The sequence below is a fragment of the Eucyclogobius newberryi genome, unplaced genomic scaffold (genome assembly GCF_026437365.1).
Source record: "Eucyclogobius newberryi isolate DKJ021-1_F unplaced genomic scaffold, fEucNew1.0.hap1 SCAF_12, whole genome shotgun sequence".
NCBI classification, from domain to species: Eukaryota; Metazoa; Chordata; class Actinopteri; order Gobiiformes; family Gobiidae; genus Eucyclogobius; species Eucyclogobius newberryi.
Genome location: NW_027315746.1, coordinates 21834477 through 21852037, shown reverse-complemented (window position 1 = coordinate 21852037; position 17561 = coordinate 21834477). Strand labels below are relative to the sequence as shown.

Below are 17561 nucleotides of genomic sequence, written 5' to 3'. Positions count from 1 at the left end.
AATTGTTTAATTAGTTGAGTAATCAAATAGTCAACTAATATATATATATATATATATATATATATATATATATATATATATATATATATATATATATATATATATATATATATATATATATATATATATATATATATATATATATATATATATATATATATATATATATATATATATATATATATATATATATATATATATATATATATATATATATATATATATATATATATATATATATATATATATATATATATATATATATATATATATATATATATATATATATAGATATATATAGATATATATATATAGGTTATAGATTTTTGAAATAATCCAATGCAATCAGATTTGATTCTCTGTAGTTTTTTTAGGATTGAATGAGTACAAGCCTACTGTGAGTATCCTCTGCTTATAAAATATCATATGAATGGGAGTGTGTTTGTGAGAATTAATGCGTAACAACAGATTTAAATTAGTTCATGGCTACAATCCGGCATGATTATGGAATGTGCATCAAGTATGTTCATTAAAATGCACTGTCCTCACCAATAATAGTAGTGGAAAATGTAAACTGCACAATCAGGTTGGTCAGCTTCCATTTATTTGTTTAAGAGAAGAAGCCTAAGGCAGAGTTGTATACAGATCACCTAAATGTGCTGCTTGCTATTCAAAAACATTTGTCACCGTATATTTGATGGATCCCGGATCACATGTCGTCCGTCATGCAATTGGCCTAATGAGTCCATATCTGTTTTATCCAGGTGAAAGTCAAACACCTAAAACAGAAACAGTCTAAATTTCAATAACCAATGCAATATTTGAATAACAATAATATCCAGTGCAACTCACTTGACAGTTTTCTCGTATTCTTTCTGTTTTGGTTGATTTTGGTATTGTAACAACTCCATTCTACCAAAAAGGAAAAAAAGTATAAAAACATGCCTACCAGGAGATCAGAGGTGTCAAGAGTAAAGACAACTACCTAAATGCTCCACCGAATGCCGATCTGTGCAGGAGTGCGTTGGTGTTTTTCTGCTATATGAAGCACAGTGGGGTCATCGAGGAGCTGACCCCAGGCAAGAGGGCAGTATCCCTCAAACACAATTCCCTCTTTGTGACAGTACTCCATGAGTGTGGCGGGCTGCTGGTACGGATGATACTCTACCTGCATGATACATTGTGTAAGTAAAAAACCAACAACAACAGTGTGTTAATATATGTTTTACCTTAATGTATGGAAAGATAAACCTGATCGACATGAGGCACTACACCAGAGTCCTCCTTTAGTTGCTCCAAGTGATCGACCAAGAAGTTGCTCACTCCAATAGCTTCACAAATCCCTACATGGCAGAGAGAAGATTTTGGCACTCACACATTTTGCGTTATAGAGAATGCCAAAGCAAAAGGGCAGCATGTCTAATATCGTCTTTGTAAAGCTCCTCTAATGCCCGCCATGTTTCCATTCTTGCCTCCCTGTTCGAGCCACGGCTGTCAAATGCCCCTGGCCAGTGCATCAGATATAAATCTTTAAAAGCAATAAGGCATTAATCAAACACATTCAATTACAAAGATGATATATTTCACTTCTTACCAAAATACTCTAAACCCATCCTTGACAATGATCTGAGACAGGCTTCCTTTGCTGTTTTGTATCCATAGTTGTCCATCCATAACTTATTAGTGATCCACAGATCTTCCCGGGGCACCATACTGTCTCTAATAGCTTGTCCCATTTGTTCCTCACATCCGTAGCGCTCAGCCGTGTCAATGTGACGCACACCACACTGGGTGAGTGCATACACAACAGCATCATGGGAGTATCCTCCTTGATGAGATGTGCCTGTTGTACAGAGGTCAATGGTCAAGGTAATCTGGGACAAACAGACAAAAGCGCCATCCATCCATTCATGCAAGATTTTCATGGGTTTCAACTTCCGTCATAATACAACACATTGTCCCTGTCCAAATATATCATATTTGGTTTTAAATTATGGCAACAGTCCTAATGTTTGATTACTCTGAAAACCATGGATGTCATAATATATTTTCAAGCATAAATAGTTGTGTGTAGTTTATTCGAGTCAAAAGGTAAGCTTGGATTTTTGTTTTCAAAACAAAATTCTGAAGGGAACAAGGACAAAAGCACACACAGAAGAAGGTCAGAGGCGTGGAGGGACAGAGGAGGGACAGAGGAGGGACAGAGGAGGGACAGAGGAGGGACAGAGGAGGGACAGAGGAGGGACAGAGGAGGGACAGAGGAGGGACAGAGGAGGGACAGAGCACATATTGGGCATATAGAAGCCAAAGCCGTGACTCATTCTAAACCTGGGGCAGATGTGTGTGAGGGACACAGAGGCAGGCTGACCCCTCCTGTTGCTCTTCGTGTTGGCACTAGTCTGTCCTGTGTAATGCGCCACATATAAAATAAACAGTGATGCATAGAAAACAGTAGCTAACTAAAGATTCTTGGCAAAACAAAATCTTTAAATGTATCATGAGGGAGACCGGGGTTGGTTGTCACTCGGTTGGTTGTCACGGTCATAATATCTCTGCCAGCAGAAGGTGCTTTTCAAAATGTTTTGTCGCAAAATGTTTTTGCACAAAATATTGAAAAACTGGGTCAAATATCACTGGTCAAATTATTTTGGCTGTCAGTGCTTCAGCACTCTGTTGAGAAGACCTGCATTTTTTAAATATCAAAATGTTTTTAGATGTTTAGTGAAATTATTATAATTTTTCAAAAATGTTATCGACAGTGTAATATTTTAGGTTTTTGAAAAGAGGAAAGTATGAGCTAACAGTAAAATATTAGTTTTCAAAGCTAAGTTTAAAAATGTGTCTGCTAGCTTAGCTTGTGGTTTAAACTCCAGTCAGGGTTGTCGCTTGTGCACATCTGGACTCTCAGTCCACATTTTCCAATTTTTTTTCTCAATGTTCAAAAAAGTTTTGTATTGTTACTTTTGTTCATATGTGTTCTTTAATTTGTTTTCTGGATTAAGTTCAACTTTAACCATTTCCAGCAGAGTTTTGGTTTTGAGAATGGTTTTGTATTACATGCCGATGGATTGCTAAATGTGATGTTTTAATTTTCTTAAAACAAATGTTCTAATCTAAATCAAACAGTTGTTTTACAATTTATATTTAAGATGCTCTATTAATTTAAAATTTCCAGACTCCAAAAAGGTATTGGATTGCTGAATTAATGTGAAATGAACTATTAAAAATATAAAGTCAAAGTTTGATCCCATTGTAACTTCCCCCCATTCAAATAACATTGGGAAAACAAACCCCACAGGCCCTATGGGGTGTGGCGATCAAACCAGGCATGGGGTTGGTTGTCACAAGTAGAAAACATGTATTTAGTCATCAATAACTTTTAAACTGAATAGGAAACAGTGCACTAAGTGGTATATTTGGTAATTACCTGAGACTCCAAGCTTCTTTTTTTGTGTTGAAATTGGATCTTTAAGCTGTATGTTTTTTGAGCTACTCAAATTAATGCAAACATTGTGACAACCCCATTTAAAGACCCTCCACCATCCATTCACATTAACCATGGAACTATAATAGATCCATAACATTACAAGATGTCCCACTTTTGCAAACATTAAAGTCAGACAGAGGCTGTTGGGGGGGACGCCAGGGGAGTAGCTCGCCTAGGGCACCAAATGTGCTGGGGCCGGCCCTGCATGTTGGGAATCAAAAATAAAATATTAATCCACTGTATTATTCGTGTTTTCTTACATTAATTTGTTTGGTATGTCTACCTGTAACATTTACTATGCGTCATTTTATTTCTGGGGGTGAATTAACACCAGTGTATATATAGTGTCGGTTTTCATATAGTTAAAGTATTTGAACCTACTTTGTACAGTTTTTGTTGTGGAACAAAGTATAAAACTATAACTGCATGTTTGTGGGTTCATTTATCTCAAGCTTAGCTGCAGTTAGCAGGCTAGCTTACTGCTAACACACATGAATATATTCTGGATCCCTTAATCAAACACGTGGAGCCTGGTTGAATATTTACATAATGTATTGTCATGAAGCAACTAAATGGATGAATGAGTTTGCATTTCTAAAATTACAACAACTGTGTGGAGCGGGTGTTCGCCGAAACTAGGGGAAGCTAGTGAAAACCGGCTGCTAACGCTATTTCCTATTAAAAAGCACTCTGTTGGTGATTTCATACATCTGTAAGAAAGAACAGCTGTTTTCCCGTGATTCTGAAAGCTGGTTTGCAATATTTTAAGACTAACGGGAGATAACTACATTTTCTGTACATAGTAAACCCATTTTTATCCTATAATAAATTTTAAATATTTTTCTTTAATGCATGCCCTTTTAGTATTGCTCGTCGTTATATGTTGCGCCGAATCACGAAAGCAAGTTCCTAAGTTTGTGTTTGTGAACTTTGTTGATTCTGAAGCTGAAGCCGCGTTAATTCATAAAGTGGGCGGGACTCGGCGCGACGTCAAAAGGGCTCGTGCGTGACCGCCAGAGACGTCTGAATCTAATGGAAGCCGAAGCTGTCCAATCTTAGGTCATTCCATGCATTTGCTCCTTCTAAGACAAGGAACAATACCAACGCATCCATGGAAAATGCCAGAAAACTGCTTAGCTCCACAAAAACGTGACAACTTTGATCCAACGACAGTAGCGTGAACCATTTTAAAGTTTCATCAGTTTTGTCATGTGTCCGGAAGCCTGTTCTGCTTCATCTTTCTGGGACAAAATAACAAGTTAGCCTCTTCCAACCAGTCATGAGGTGAGTAACACGTTAAATGGTTTAGCCTTGTTGCAATGTTGCTGTATGAATCTTTACTTTGTGCAATACAGAAATTGCCAATACATAACTGGTTGCAAAATGATGTGTTTACTCTGTTCACTGTGTTCACTATTCATAAGTTTGAAAGATTGCTTACTACAACATTCAGCCATGTACAACCCAGTCAACAAATTCTTTTGCAAGCATAATTAAATGTTTAAGTGTTAAGTGTTAAATGTGTAATTTAGGCTCCCAAGATGCTGGATTATCCCCAGGAGAGGTTACCTGGTGTGGCCTATCCTACTGGTTCTGCTGCTGATTGGGGTGGTCTTGATGGTGCTGATGCCTTCTGCTGAGGAACACCAAGGAGCAGATTTTGTTAGACTTCTACGTCGACAACACCCAGAACCCACACAATATCACAAGCAATACAGCACAGAGGAAGAATCCAGGTTTACTATCATTATGCAAACCTACAACCGCACAGATGTTCTGCTCAAACTCCTGAACCATTACCAAGCCATGCCTCATTTGCAGAAAATTATTATAGTGTGGAACAACGTTGGAGAACCTGCACCGCAGAAGTTATGGGACTCCTTGGGACCTCATCCCATTCCTATAGTTTTCAAACAACAAAATGTTAATCTAATGCGTAACAGACTACAACCATTTCAAGAGATTGACACTGACGGTTAGTGTTTTTTTTATATATATATATATATATATATATATATATATATATATATATATATATATATATATATATATATATATATATATATATATATATATATATATATATATATATATATATATATATATATATATATATATATATATATATATATATATATATATATATATATATATATATATATATATTTTGAAAACCATTACGTTTTATATTAATTTTTTTTTTTTTATTGTCAACAGTAGCATATCAATTTATTTATGTTTCTAGGGAATGTCATGTATACTTTTGTTTGCTCAAATCTGAGGCTTTTGGACAAGTCACCGTGAACATACTAAAAATAGCTTCTCAAACAACATACAAAGTACTTTCTACTTTTCAGTTCAGTTAAAAAATGTAGTAGAGAAGAAAGTACAGATAGGTGTTCTGTATGTATCCACCGTAAAATGCACTTGAATAAAGTTTTCTGTTTCAGCTGTATTGATGTTGGATGATGATACCTTGGTCAGTGTTCCAGATGTCAGTTTTGCCTTTTCTGTCTGGAAGGTATTGGCTAAAGATACAATATACCCCTTTTGCATTAAATACATGCTTGTGTATATTTTAATTATTTATGATTCACAGCAATTTCCAGACCAAATTGTTGGGTTTGTCCCTCGGAAGCACGTCCTCACAGACAAAGGAATCTACAGTTATGGGAGTTTTGAGTTACAGAATCCAGAAATTTCCGGAGGTGACCAGTAAGCGCGCTCTTTTTGACATCATCCTCACAATATTATTATTTATTGTTGCAACCGGTCTAACTTGTTTCTAACGCAGGTACTCCATGGTATTAATTGGTGCAGGATTCTTCCACCGTCGATTTCTGCAGCTCTTCCAAGAACAGGATAAGGCGGTGCTTGCATTGGTGGATGAAACCCAAAACTGTGATGACATTGTAATTAATTTTGTCGTGTCTCTGTATTTAAAAAAGCTCAGTGAAACTAGTTACAACAGACCATCTGGGGTCTTTGTCAAACCAGTCGACATGCGCAATCTTGAAAAGGATGCCAGCAGCGGGTATCAGGGAATGTGGCATCGTCCAGAACACCTACTTCAGAGGTCTTACTGTCTGAATAGGCTCGCTCAGATTTATGGTGTCATGCCACTCTGCTTTTCCAACTTGATGGTTTCCCAGTTTGGTTTTCCCAGCTACGCAAACCATAAAAGTAAAGGCTGAATGTGACATCACTTTAAGATCCGAAATTGTTTGAGTTGTTTTAGCTTAAAATCACCAATTGATGATATTTCCCCCCCCAAATGTGTGACTGTTTTTTAACAGTAGCAGGCATGTCATGTTCTGCCCTGGTGTCTGTGGCCTATTGTCCTATTGAGTTATTCTTATAAGTGTATTATCAACCTAATAAAATACTTAATACCTTAAATTTCAGTGTTGACTGAATACATGTACTGAAAATAAGTATTTGAGTTTGAATCCCAGTTCTGACAATTTGCTGCATGTCCTCCCTTCTCACCCCCATTTCATGCTGAATTGGACCTTTGGTAGTATAATGCACTTATATTAAGTGCATGTGCAATTTTCCTCTGGTTTTATGCTATAAAATATTTATATGCAACTCAATGTGAAAATCTTCAGAATACACTCCCCTGATTAGAACAAGTAAAAGATTATTATTTTGTGTATATTAAAGGGATAGGGTATCATTAATTATCCCTGCACAAATGTCTCTAATAATACTACACTCTTAAATATATTGTAAGAAAAAGGTAAAAATAACCAGTCTGTGCATAAAGTATTTTTAGTAAATAATTAAATATAACAGCAGATGGTGCTAATATAGCATTTATTAACTTATTACATTAATTTGTAACATTGAAAATAGTGTCCTTGCATCCACTGAAGAGGGGCTCCCACCTCGTCATTCTTAACGTTCACCCCTGTTTGTCCCAGGACGAGCCCCAGGCCTGGGATCATTGGTGGCTTTAGATCGTAAGCTGTGCCAGAGCTTCACAAAGGGCTCCCTTCTCCTCCAAATAAGCCTGTGACCATCTGCTATATACCACCTAGAATGGAAAAAAACAGTATGTTTAAAATGTACAAAACTGTAATTTGTCTAGGGAGAGGTGCTGTGTACTAAAGTTTACACTATAAAGTTTTAAAAAGTGACATATTAACATCACATGGACAAGGGGACTTTGTTTAGCTTTTCATTCTTTATCATTTGGTTGTTTTTTTCTTTACTGGTCTGCAAGTAACACCCCAAGAAAATGCTAAATTAAACGGCATTATTATTAAAATGTTACATTGCAAAACTCACACTCCAAAAAGGGCACCTCCGAGGTGAGCAGCATGGTCAAACAACCGCCAGCCCAGGAACAGTCCAGCTGTATCAAAAGCAACAAGTGCTTTCAGCACCTGTGGTCAAATAAAGAGTCCACATTTAATGATCAACTTGAAACACTATCAAGCTTTCAAACAAACAGTAAAATACTTTACCTAGACATTTGTACACACATAATGGGTTCTTTTGGGCGTGCACAGATTTAATCTGATTCAACAAAAGTCTCATTCAGAATATGAAATCTATTGCTTTTCTCAATTGCTCGGCACAATATAATTTTTACCCTTCATCATTTGCCATATCATAATTAAAAGTAAACATGTGTTACATGCAGTGGAAGTCTGCACCATTGATATTGAATATATATAATTTACTAAATTAGTGAAAGTTGGAAGCACATGTAGTGTAATTAAGGCTGGGGAATTAATTGAAAGATCGACAGATCGAGATCCCATCGTGTGAAATCGTCAATTATTTGGGAGGTTTTTTTTAAATAGAGAGGTCCACAGTCAAAAGTGTTGCTTGGAGCAGAGTTCATATTTTGGATGAAGACATTTGAATATTAATTGTGTTAAATGGCATAGATTAAAAGTCTGTATCGTTTATGTTCAATAAATTATTATTATTATTATTTATGTATATGAATATGGGCATAGCAATTACATTGGACGAACCAGATGCATTGTTTCAAGTGTTAAAGCAAAAATGTTCATTTCAAACTGTCCATAGGAGGTTTTTGGAACAATTCAATACAATTACTAAAGAGGCCTTTTTTTTTGGAAAGACCAAATAAAATATAATCGAAAGATTGAGATCAATAAATATGAGAACAAATTATCTTGATTATTATATTTTCCATATTGCCAAGCCCTACGTGTAATGCTAAAGTTTCTCTTACATGTCCTGCACTGAGAGTGACCATGGGAAGGAATATGATGCCCAGTTTGGCTTCTGGCACCGTTGTACAGACGGCTGCCAACACAGCCATAACAGCACCGGACTATGGACGAGAAGGTAAATAGGTAAGTAAATAAATGTACACATAAACAAATTACAAAACTAAATGAGTGAATAAACATACTGCGCCAAGTGATGGATGGAAACGCCTGGTGGCCGATTTGCACATGTAGCTAACCATACTGGCGAGAACACCTGCAAGTGTACAAAATCCAGCATATTACATCTTATTAATGCATAGTGGACAATGAAGGTACTGATGTGAAGCGGACTCACCTGCTGAGAGGTAAAAGGCTAAGAACTGCTCCTTCCCCAGGAGAGAGACCAGCCCCGAAGAAAACGTCCACAGAACATACATGTTGGCCATCATGTGGATAATAGAGTAGTGGCTAAATGTGGACAAGACCATTGGAAGGCACTGTGTTTCTGATTAAATAAATAAATGGAAAAAAAAGCTCCAATAATGCTTACATGTACATTGCTTTGAATTCAGTTCTGTTTACTCACTTGAAACTGGGTTTGCAGTAAAGTATTTAATCATGTTTCTTTGCATTGAAGGAATCCTCCAGCAGCACAGGACAACAACATTTACTGCAATAATGCCTGAAATATCACAAATGAGTAGTATCCTCTTATAAAATACAAGGAAAGTATAAATGTAAAAATGATGTCTAAAATTACCCGTTACAATCCTTTGTCCTTCTGTTAAACTACTCCACAAGTCATCCACCGTCGACATCAGAAGGATAAGTTGCTTCTGAAACGCTGTCAACTGATTCCACCAGTTATGCCAGTATGTCATATCATGTGAGCCCTGCAGTGATGTATTTGAAGTGAATGCAACCTGAATATCACTGTAACGCTATTACAAACAACTTATGCAAGAGCCATGTTTTACCTTCGAGAGGTCATCTGACTCCTCTTTTGCCGCCTTGACCTTGGACCTCAGGCTTTCGTACTGAAGGACGGCGGCGGCAGCAAAGGAGCATCCTGTAAACTGATATGAAATTAGGGACAACATCTTCAAGCTTTTACTACGTTTCATCACTAAGAATGTTGTCGCCAGCACCTACCCCTAATGTGAAAAGAAGAGGTTTGAAGAGTGATGGACGTGAGATTTTTGGAGGAGGTGTCGGTGTCTTGTTTTCACTTGGCAAGACTTTCATTTCTTGTTCATTATTGCTTTTCTTGGTTTTTGCCTCTCGACGAAAACATCTCACTTGCTGCTGGTAAGGGTTAAGGCTGTTAAAAATAATAACATATAAAGTTTATAGAGGGAAAAACAAGATAAATACAATAACCTCTTATGGTATAACTTAAACACAATATCTGTAACAAGTGACATAAGAAAAATGTTCTGTAACTGGCTTGTCTGACTATGGTTATGGCTCACAATGACAGTTAGCTAACAACATTGCAGCTCACGATGGTGTAACAAACATGACCCGAGAGTTCTATGTCCAGTATTATACGTTATATTTTATAATATCATGTATTCCTCACCTATAACGAGACCACGTAGTGTTTCCCGACCTAATGAACTCAGTTTTGGTCAGTTTTCTTACTATGAATCCTCTCCACGCCATGTTTGTTTTTTGAGGCGAGTGGGTTGCCAGATCCGGGAAACGGATTCCAGCTTCCGTCTCGGCTCTTGATCTCTTAAAGTTCACAATATCGGTGTTGGCAACAAAAACAAACAAACAAACAAACAAACAAACAAACAAACAAACAGCACCGTTCTAAAATTAGGGATAAGATTATCTAAATGTACTAGGAGTTCAAGGTTTAACAGTAAATATCTTTTCTCAGTTTTTTTCAATTCTTTTTTCAGGCATTTTTTTGTTATACCACAACATTGGCCTACATAGATCAATATTTTATAACGGATTAATTGGTAATAACATTTATCTTTTATCTTTAAAGTCCTTTGATTTCCAGATGAACGCAGCAGAACTGAGAGGCCCCGCCCCCTCATGGTGACGTCTCACTTTGTAGTTTTGTTGAAAAATGGCCACATTTTTTAACCCTTTATGCATGACCATGGATGTATTTGACCCACTGTCTGATTGTTTTGAATAATCACACGTGCAGAGCAGGGGTGGGTGAAAACACTTTTACTTTTATTAAGCACTTTTAATGTAAAGCCACTCAATCCTTCACAAATCAATAAAAAATACAACTGAAAAAACAACATGGTGAAAGCACGTGAAAGTTGAATGAGAAAAATAAAAATATGAAATTTAGATTTGGTAAATTGCACAGCTATAAGCTATATCATATTTTGTTAATTCTTTTGATCAACAATGTCCTTCATTAGGATAATAAAGCTATTCTTGAACATGTCATTGCAGTTGTATTAAAAGGCAGGTTTTACAGCAGTATTAGTAGTCTTTTTTACATTTATGCATCAACTTCGGGAGAATTTAGTTGCCAGCAAATTCAGTAAATATTGATGATTTTGGGTGCAACTATTGGCATCTTGACAAATGCCTCACAGTTCTCCCAAGCTAGTGCCAGGAGTGAAAAGGTGAGGGCTGCACTGCAGTGTCTTGTATAGAGTCCTCCTCTTTGTAACATGCTCTGAAAAACCCCTACTCAACTCAAACTCAATACAGGCACAGTGTGAATAGAAATGGGAGAGAAAGTAATTAATCATAGACACACATGCTGTTATAAACTCCAAAATAAAAGAAGAGGGAGGTGATGCAATAAAGAAAGGACAGCAATATGCCTTTGCCACTGTATAGACCCAAGGACACACTGCCAAGTTAGATGATATCCTGGGTCCAGGTCTGGGGCAGAGGAGGACAGCGAAGCAAAGTAAAGGGAGGGCGGGATACAGGGAAGAGCTTTTGGGGAACAAGACGATAACTCCTGGTGCAAATCATAATGAAAAAATCATTGCATATTTATTTCATACTCATGTGACCATATTGTTTGAATGTAGGATCGTTTGTTCAGCAGAGGTTTCCAGTTTCAGTTCCTCTTCATCGATTCGCTGTTAGCAGACACAGCAGTCAGGATTTGCCTGTGTCTGCAACCAAGGCCTTATCATGTAATAGAAAGCATCATTAGAATACTCTGACTTATGTCTGACCATGCTTGATAAGATACGAGATCAGCTTGTTTTTTGTTTTTTTCTGTAGCCTAGTGTTGAGCAATTAAATTTCCCCATGTGTGGACAATAAAGGATTATCTTAATATTGGCGTGAAAACGATTAGTACAGCTCCGTGATGGTTCAGAGGGCCATAGAGTGTGATCCCCTTTGACCAGTCATTCCCAAACTTAGGGTCGGGACCCAAATTTGGGTCTCCAAAGATTCTCAGCGGGTCTCCAAGAGTTTTTAGAAAAGAGGTTCAAACAGAATATGTGAATTTTAATGATGGGCTGGCATGTTAATTGCTTCTTTAAAGTATTTTATAATCAATACTGTTCTGTTACATCTTAATTAACAGTAGCATCTCAGGTGTGAGGGAAGGATGGAGCGTGAGATCGACAGGCGGATCGGTGCAGCGGCTGCAGTGATGCAGTCGCTGCATCGGACCGTTGTGGTAAAGAGGGAGCTGAGCCGAAAGGCAAAGCTCTCTATTTACCGGTCGGTCTACGTTCCTACCCTCACCTATGGTCATGAGCTTTGGGTAGTGACCGAAAGAACAAGATCGCGGATACAAGCGGTCGAAATGAGTTTCCTCCGCCGGGTGGCTGGGCGCTCCCTTAGAGATAAGGTGAGGAGCTCGGCCACACGGGGGGAGCTCGGAGTAGAGCCGCTGCTCCTCCACGTCGAGAGGAGCCAGCTGAGGTGGCTCGGGCATCTGTTCCGGATGCCTCCTGGGCGCCTCCCTCGGGAGGTGTTTCAGGCATGTCCCATCGGGAAGAGGCCCCGGGGAAGACCCAGGACACGCTGGAGAGACTATGTCTCTCGGCTGGCCTGGGAACGCCTCGGGATCCCCCCGGAGGAGTTAGAGGAAGTGTCTGGGGAGAAGGAAGTCTGGGAGTCCCTGCTCAGACTGCTGCCCCCGCGACCCGGCCCCGGATAAAGCGGCAGAAGATGGATGGATGGATGGATGGATGGATCTCAGGTAAGAGAAGGATGTTGGGGTCGTCAACATATCCACATGCAAACTAGAGGTTACTGGGTGAAAAAGGTTGGGAACTAATGCCTTAGACATTTACTTATAATTGTAACTTTCCTTTAATACATTTTTGGTTCTTTGAGTACCCATGTGCACTCTGTTGTCTAGAGAAATGCCAACATCGGTGCATTCGAATCAAGATAAATATTGTAAAATAGGGTCAAATCTAAATTCCACCTTACAACTAAACTAAATTTGCAGTATGAGTTCTATTTGAATTTACCTGTTCACATATTCTCTTTAAATTAATTTGTATTGTTTATGGATGAATGGTAACCAGTATACTGTTATATTATATAATATTAACATGTCTATTTCTTCCCCAAATAGAAAGCTTATTTTCCAGAAGCAGTCTTTTTATACCACAAAAGGAAACTCAAGCTGATATCATAGTGTCCCATTGGACTGCTGACTGAGAGCTTTTTCAAGACACTGATCAATGGATCAGAGACATAATACCAGCGTCACCGGTTCACTGTTTTCAGGGCAGATGCTGTTTGTGTGTGATTTTCTGTCTTTACCATGTCCACTTTGGAAGTGTGTATGAAACACTTTTGTTCAGCAAACATACAATGATTTGACAGAGAATCTCACCACAGAGTAAGTAATAAACCTCTTGGATTCAAGATATTCCAGATCCAAGAGACATTAATTAAATATTGATGTCTGTCAGTAAAAATATCACCCTTTTAGTAAACAGAGAACCGATGTAGGTGGTCAGCAGGCGAGTTAGAGTTGTCAGTTAAGAGAAAACATTGACATAAAGCTGTGCAATTAATCCCATTTTAATCAAGATTACGAATTAGTTACATCTAATAGTCAATTATATGCTTCAGTCTTTTAATCGAGAGGTCTATAGTCAATCCTCAGAGCATGTGTTTTGGAGACTTGAGGACATTTCACTTTTTTTGTGCTAATTGCCAATAATTAAAAGTGTAGCGCAGGAAATTATTGTATAAAACAAGGTGTATAATTTAAAAAGCCTAAATAAAATTGAATCGTGAAGAAAAAAAATCACTCAATATGAGTACAAAAGATGTGATAACTTTTGTTTGTAGTGATTTTTTTTACAAGGTCTGCTTTATTTCAATGCTGTGATAAAAAAAAAAATGATGTACATCCATTTTAAAATGCAGACAAAAGCAGACAAACAGATACTGTTGGATAATGATATTGTCATTATGTCACAATGTCAAATAATAAACCTTTGTTTAACTATAGGCCCGTGATAAGAACTTTACCTATACAGGCGTGTGCAGCATTTGAACCAAGCAGCTTATAAATGTGGCAAGATCTACTGTTTCAGCATAAAAAGCCAGGCAAGTATTAAGTTTCTTTGCTACAGGACAACAATGTAAGAACAGCTTGTGATGAAATAAAACAGTGTAGCCTCTGCATGTGCCTCACCCCTCCTCCCTCCACGTCCCGCTTTACCTGAACTCACTTCTCCACCTTCGTCAGAAAACCTACCACACACAGCGGCGCAGGCACAACAAGCTTATCTTCCAGCTCAGAGTCCTACCAAAAACTTATCTCCATCGGTGCCTGTTCCCCGGCTGGATAGAGGAAACGCGGGAACACGGCGCACTCATGCAGCGCAAAGGGGACATGGACAAAAACGCCGGTAAGATAACTTCCACGTGTTTGTGCATGATTACTTCTGCGATGCGTTTTGATCAGATGGAGGTTGTCGTTTGCGTGCAATACATGTGTTGAAAACTTTGCATTATTTAGCCTGTGAATGGGGGGCTGCACAGCAAAAAGGATCGTCACATGCGGTATAAAGCTATACGTTTTAAGTTACAGATTCCCGTTATTAACCCACCACAGATCCATACTGTACGGGCTGCTGCAGCATCCCGGCGTTGGAGCTTCTATTTTTTTTCCGCATCGGAGTGAATGAATCGCCATAAAGTCCAGTTCGGTGCAATTAAAACATCCACGCGTGCGGTGACATGGTGACTCGTGCCGTTATAGCAAGCTGTGTGTCCCGGTGTCGCGTTAATAAGTGCTGAAGGGGCTTGCGAGCTTTCATTTTACCCCGGGCTCAGTCAGCTGATTTGGACTAGAACTGCTGCCTCTCCACTTTTTCTCGGTGCAGCTTTTCCCCTGAGCAGCGGCAAGCGGCGGTGACGGTGACGGTGACGGCGTGGTCTGAACGATAAGCAGCAGGACTGTTGTTGTTGTTGTTGTTGTTGTTGTTGACAAAGCTGTTTAACTGAGCCTGTAACGGAGCTTGTTCAAGCCAGAAATGCAGATGTGGGCGCGGTGATGCATGAGCAAGCCACTCTAAAGTGAACGACGCTGCATAAAAATAACTTTACCTGCACTGACAGCTTTAAGGGACATGGTGCCTTGCTTGCCTTTGTCCAGGAGGAGAACACTTTCAAAAGATGAATTAGAGCCAATGTTGAATGAAATAAAAACGAAAACGCCAGCAGGACACTGATTCAGGTTCAAGTTGATTACATATTGTTACATCATTATTTTTGAGTCCACATTTGTAGGTCTGGCATGTAAGGTTGAACTGGCCTTCTGTCCACGGTGCCTTTGTGTCTTTTTTTTTCTTTTTTCCTGTCATATTCCATCAAACTAAATGACATAAGTGTTGTGTGGCTAAAGCAGGCAGAATCAAAAATGCTTGTGTGCACAATATATTATGCCTAGATTCACATTAAGTTACCATTTTAAGCCTTTAAATATAAGTATTGCGTGTTTGACCTTAATAATGTAAACATATTAATTGACTCAAGTTTAATTGACTCAAGTAACGATTGAGAGAGGACTGTGACAATTGCTCTTTAAATCTAAGTAAAGAATTACACACGTTCATCTTATTTGTAACGTGACCTTTGTGGCCTTTTATACTGTGGGTGTTAATGAGAATGGCTCCTCCCTTCAGTCTAACTTTGCATTGGTATGTTTGGACTCAATAAAAATAAACTAATAATTAAACACACAAGATTCACACAAATCTGTTCTCAATACAGTCAGCACTTATATGGCCTGACCCTCAAGTTTGTGACCTCATATAAAGGTCCAGTCAAAACCAAGGTTGTAATAATGAAAATATGAATTTATTCAAAGTTGATCAGTTATTATCTGACTCAGCACCGTGACTGCAAGCTCTGTACTAACAGTGGTATGTGAAGCTCAAGGTGAGCTCTTTGACCTCCCTGTTGACACACATTATGAGGTGTAATGAGAGACCACTTGTCTGGGATCTTTGTACTGTGTCATCACAGACAGAAGTGAGTGTGTGCAGACAGGACGAGTGTATGAATGTGGAGCTGATACTGAGCAGAGGAATTTTGTCGAGTGGAAAACTGGATTTAATGCTTGCATTATAATCTATGCACCTGCAGATTTTTCTTGACTTGCAGTAATTTGGTCAGTAGTAGCCCTTAGTCAAAGTCAGTGTAGGATAATACTTTTAACCAGACGGCGAAGCAGTACTCAATTTTCAAATACAGATACAGGATGAAAACTTTACTCAAGCAAATTTTAAAATATCACATGCACAATCTACTTAACTAAAAGTATTGAAGTGCACACTTAAATGTTACTTTTAGGGTAAAAAGTAAACGTTTTTCACACAGGTTTTTGATAATTATAGAATAGTGAAATTGATTAAGAATTGTCTATTTGGATTTTTGAATGTATTTTTTTGTTTGCTCAAAGCCAAAACTTAAACTCAAAGCCTTTACACAGGATGTCACCATGAATATAATAAATTGTTTTATTTCTTTTCAGTCCAGTTAAAAAAATGTAGCTCTTGATACCTGCTCTTAAATGTAAAAGTAAAACGTATAACGGTAAGTAATGTACAGACTTCTAAAATAAATTACTTAATACAGTACTTTTTTACATTATTACTTTCCTGGGTTTTTTCCCCTAATATTTTTTAACATTTACTTGGCTGCCACTGATTCATTCTTATCATGGCTGCTTCAAGTATGACTAGAATGTCCTACTTCAGAAGGCAACATCTTCACCTGTTATTGAAACAACAACATGACTTATATTATTTGAAGCAATAGTAGAATAATAACATTATTATTAAAGGCTCAAAAAATATGGATTAATTATTAATATGTATGCTAATTATACATTTAACACCATTAGAAATTAAAAAAAAGAAAAGAAGATTGATGTCCATGATTGATTAGTCGGTACCAGTTTAAACTGCCATGCTTTTTAATTAATGACACATGCAGTTATGAGTCTACTTCTATGCTCTGACCATGTTTGTTCCCTAACATATGTTTTGCCACATGCTTTGTTTTTTGTTTTAGATATAATTATTTTTGGAGCACTGAAAAATGTATGGAATAAACAGCCTTACAATTTCAATACAATAATCTTAAACGCCATAATGTTTGTCCTTTGAATATAATTGAGACTGAATATATTTGTCAGAAGACTCACTTAAATAATTGCAAACTCATTTAGCTCTAGTGTCTAGTGCTGTAAATGTGTAGGCAGTGATTTATTGTAGTATGTAGGCAATCACTCTGTTTGGATTTAGTAGAATACTCATCCCCGATCTCTTGTTGAAAGGGCAATATAAGCCATGTACGGGCCGATTGGATATTTGATAATTTATTAACAACTCTCAAAAGAAATGGATTATTGTTAAACACCCACACATGTTACCAGATTGCTT

The 17561-nt window shown here is 37.7% G+C and overlaps 3 protein-coding genes across 3 annotated transcripts; 1 reads left to right on the top strand and 2 right to left on the bottom strand.

Annotated features, from left to right (window-relative positions):
- Positions 1-593: 593 nt before the first annotated feature.
- Positions 594-1933, bottom strand: LOC140356478 (glyoxal reductase). The gene is given in 6 exon segments (XM_072441441.1): positions 594-779; positions 853-912; positions 986-1168; positions 1252-1345; positions 1429-1528; positions 1595-1933. Coding segments are annotated over 6 exon segments (864 nt in total). The 5' UTR covers positions 1926-1933; the 3' UTR covers positions 594-683.
- Positions 1934-4625: 2692 nt separating this feature from the next.
- Positions 4626-6774, top strand: extl2 (exostosin-like glycosyltransferase 2). The gene is made up of 5 exons (XM_072441439.1): positions 4626-4771; positions 5020-5462; positions 5938-6008; positions 6087-6202; positions 6282-6774. The coding sequence occupies exons 1-5, from the start codon at positions 4767-4769 to the stop codon at positions 6679-6681; spliced, it is 1035 nt and encodes a 344-aa protein (XP_072297540.1). The 5' UTR covers positions 4626-4766; the 3' UTR covers positions 6682-6774.
- A 515-nt stretch (positions 6775-7289) lies between these two features.
- LOC140356475 (presenilin-associated rhomboid-like protein A, mitochondrial) lies at positions 7290-10391 on the bottom strand. The gene is made up of 10 exons (XM_072441438.1): positions 10265-10391; positions 9835-10003; positions 9660-9758; positions 9443-9575; positions 9269-9364; positions 9038-9187; positions 8886-8956; positions 8703-8804; positions 7781-7878; positions 7290-7526 (listed from the first exon to the last, which is right to left on the bottom strand). Exons 1-10 carry the CDS (start codon positions 10345-10347, stop codon positions 7388-7390), a joined length of 1140 nt encoding a protein of 379 aa, XP_072297539.1. The 5' UTR covers positions 10348-10391; the 3' UTR covers positions 7290-7387.
- Positions 10392-17561: the final 7170 nt, after the last annotated feature.